This window comes from Gavialis gangeticus, unplaced genomic scaffold (genome assembly GCF_001723915.1).
Source record: "Gavialis gangeticus isolate Ggan-Ray unplaced genomic scaffold, GavGan_comp1, whole genome shotgun sequence".
NCBI lineage: Eukaryota > Metazoa > Chordata > Crocodylia > Gavialidae > Gavialis > Gavialis gangeticus.
The window spans coordinates 67,267,333-67,270,883 of record NW_017729029.1 but is presented as its reverse complement, the minus strand read 5'-3'; the positions used below and the strand labels follow the sequence as shown (position 1 = coordinate 67,270,883).

The 3,551-nt window shown below is 37.4% G+C and overlaps 1 protein-coding gene across 2 annotated transcripts in view; it reads left to right on the top strand.

The window, feature by feature from the left end:
* Positions 1 to 3,551, top strand: part of FSTL5 (follistatin like 5) — a 777,648-nt gene that overhangs the window by 428,916 nt on the left and 345,181 nt on the right. For both annotated transcript variants that reach the window (XM_019521733.1, XM_019521732.1), the window contains exon 5: positions 1,633 to 1,829. In XM_019521733.1, coding sequence (XP_019377278.1) covers positions 1,633 to 1,829 — 197 coding nt within the window. The remainder of the gene's footprint in view (positions 1 to 1,632; positions 1,830 to 3,551) is intronic.

Sequence of the window (3,551 nt, the reverse complement as noted above, 5' to 3'; positions counted from 1 at the left end):
TTGTAGGGGGCTGGGGGTGGGCGGGGGGGCGGCACTATATGCATAGTCTGAGCTTCCCAAGAATCCATTGACCAATGTATCATATTTACCAGAATCAAAGACTTCAAATTTAAGATGAGACTACCAATAATTAGATTATGTACATAAAAAAATTATAAATTTGTTTTAATTTTCCATGTATAGCATCTAATTAGTAGAACATCACCTTAAATTTGTCCCCCTCTGCTACTGTGCTGAGGGAAGTAATGGTAGGCAGTGAGCGTCCAGACCCTTTTCCATTTTTCCCCTGCCCCCCACATGCCTCAGTTTGTTCCCCAACACCTTTCCCCTATTCCTGAAAACATAAAGGGGAGTAGGGACAGGGACCAGACAAGGACAGTTGGCAGGGGGTGAAGTCGATGGGTGCAGAGGGTAGGCTCCCACTGAGATGTGATTCTTTCTGCACAAGTAACCCCACTTTTGAGCCATTTCAAACCTTCAAAATAAGCAGAAAATTGTACCGTAGTGGTCCTTGTATACCAGGAACTGTATTTGCTTTTGGCCATATTGAGCCATTAGGCTCAGCCTCCTGTATGGAGCAATGGAGGATTTGCCCCATCACAAAAGTAGCCTGAAGGTGACCAGAGGGGTAGACATATGGGGGCAAGTGACGGAGGTGGGGAGGGGAGGAATGGCAAGGGCCATAGGACAGGCTGCGTACCCCTCTGCCATTGCTTTTTCCTGCCATTGCTTTCCCTGTGGCAATGGTGGTGGAAGATGAATTTAAGAGGGCCTTCTAATAACTTGATTCTAGACTTGGAGAATTAAACAAATGTATAATTTTCCATGTTTAGAATCTAATTTATTAGGGGGTGGTCATCTTAAATTACGCCACCCCACCCCCGCCTTCGCCTTGAAATATGGTCTGTACATGTGTAATGGAGCTTAAAGGCATAGGGAGGATCTGGGATGTGCATATGTGTCCATATGTATGTACATGGGTGTTATGTTTCAGCAAATAGCTGTAGCCAGGACATCTGCAAAAAGTTACTTTTATAGAGAGATCTGACTATGAAGGCAATAAAATGAATCTTCTTCCTTCTCTTTAAGTTAAAGGATTGAATTAGTTTTTAAAGTACTTGGATAAAGTGTTCTGCTTTTTATATTAGTTTTCTTTTATATAGTAAATTGTTCATTTTCAGTTATTTACCTTTGCTCTGCAATATATACAATATCACTGTTCATACAAAATGCAGTATTACTGATGAAAAAAATATGATTTTTTTCAGATATGACCACTCCAAAATGACCTAGCTTAAAAGCAAAGCAGAAAATTTAATATAATGTAAACTATCACAGAAATGTATTAAAAACACTTTGTGAGGGAGAAAACTATCACATAAGATTGTAGAAATGTAGCATGACAATTATTTCTCTTTTGGCAACAACCACTTAAGTAAATGGTAGGCCTCCCACCAATTTTATATTGAGCTTTTTTAAAAGAAATCTGCCTCACCAAACTACATACAGCAACCTTGTTTAATATTCCTATTAATACATAATTTTAATGTCTTCAGCTTTTCATATTTTTTTCTTTTAAGCTGTTTGACCATATAATTCAAAATAATTTTAAATTGTTCATTTATTTTATAGGGGATAAGTGCAAATCTCCTGAATACAGCAAAGTGAAAAATATGCTGCTGGACCTACAAAACCGGAGATACATTGCACAAGCAAAAGAAAAAATTATAGAAGATAAAATAGCTCTAAAGAAAATTCTGGTGGATCAGATGTTTAATTATTTTGATTCTGACAGGAATGGGCTTGTGGACAGTAATGAACTATCTCAGGTAAGAGGGTTTTATTTTTATTTTTTTTATTAGCAGATCTCTGTTCAATATGTCCCACATTGCAAAATCTCTGATGCTGTCTGTGTAGGTAGTATATAGCTTGAATGAATAGGCAGCCCTATGATGCTTTTATAGGTGATACTTGCAAGTATGCTTCTTAGGGTAAATTTACATGTTGCATTTAGACCACACTAAATCTGTGGCATGTTAAGCAGTGTTAAAGTTAAAACATGTTGTGAGCACTTACACATTAAGAGTTAATACTATTTCTTTCCTGCACAGCTATGTCTTGCCACTGGAAGATTGGTGAGGTAGGATTCAGGACACCTGGGCATTTATACATACATGCTACATTTCACTGGTGGGAGGGAATGTTTTAATGATATATTTTTCAATATTATTTCATAGCTCTTCATCTTTAAAGCTAGGTTATTTCAGTTATTTTGTCCAGTTGTACAGACAATTTTAGGTCTGATTTATTTGTCGTAGAGGATTATGGATGTGTGTCTTATACTGCTGGATGCATAGCTTTCTTAGGTGGCAAACTCAAATTTCTAATTTCTGTCTAGACAAGAAAATGAAGATGTGATTTTAGCACAGTTGGTGCAATCTGTACCAGTTTAGCTTCACTGTTATTTTAGCCATTATTTTCATTCATGTTACCACAGGTAGGCCTACCAGTTTCAAAATCACAATTTTTGTTTTACGGTGTAGATGGGCCCTAAATTTGAATACATCATGACGTAAGTGATCTTAAAGTTGTCACTGATCTAAACTCAGACATCTCCTCCCTTGGATTTTGGTTGTATGTAGATTAGTGGGCAAGAAAGAACCATATCTCTAAAGTGATGATGCTGAGGATAAGAGTAAAAAACAAATAAAATGCTGAAGATACCTATTTGAAAGTTTTTGAGGTTCAGTTAGGATGTAATTCTACCTGAGTTTTGTTAATGAGCCAAATACAAGGAAGCTGACTAAAGGTATATGATAAATATAGTTTTCTGAGTGGTTGGCGATAATTACAAGAGTATTACAAACATATGCTATTTGTATACTAAAATATTTTCTACTTTAGTTGTGTTAAAATTGAAAACTGCTTAGAAGTGAATTAGGAAAATATATGGCAGTGGGATATAATGCAGTAAGTTTTAGGCTGAAATTATTGACTATTCAGACGATTTTTAAGCTCAAGGGGAGAGTTTTACAGTACTTTCAAAATTTTGTCCCTGTTTTATTAATCAGCCAAAAACAAGGAAACTGACTAGAGGTATATGATAAATGTAGATTGTCGAGTGTTTAGAGATAATTACAAGAATATCACACATGTGCTATTTGTATAGTAAAATCTTTCATTCAGACATGGAGAGGAGGCATCTAAACATTTCATTTTACTGTACTCTTAAAAGCCAGGGAAAGGAGAAGAAAGTTGATTGGTTTCTCATAAAAGGACATTTTCTTTCTTCCTCAGAACCTGTCCAAACTTTTTTCAGGACCCCTCTACATTTGCAGGTAAAGGCGTGAGGGGTCAAATGAATGATCCACACAATTGTGCCTCCTGGCATGCCACACATGCATGGCAGGAGGCATGATTCTAGGATTACGAATCAGATTCCATCACGCCTTATTGTGGGTGGAGGGGGAACCTGATCTCAGGCTCCCCCAGCACTGGCAAAAAGCAAAATCCCACAGCTGGGGGTCCGCTGATCCTGCAGCTGGGAGACC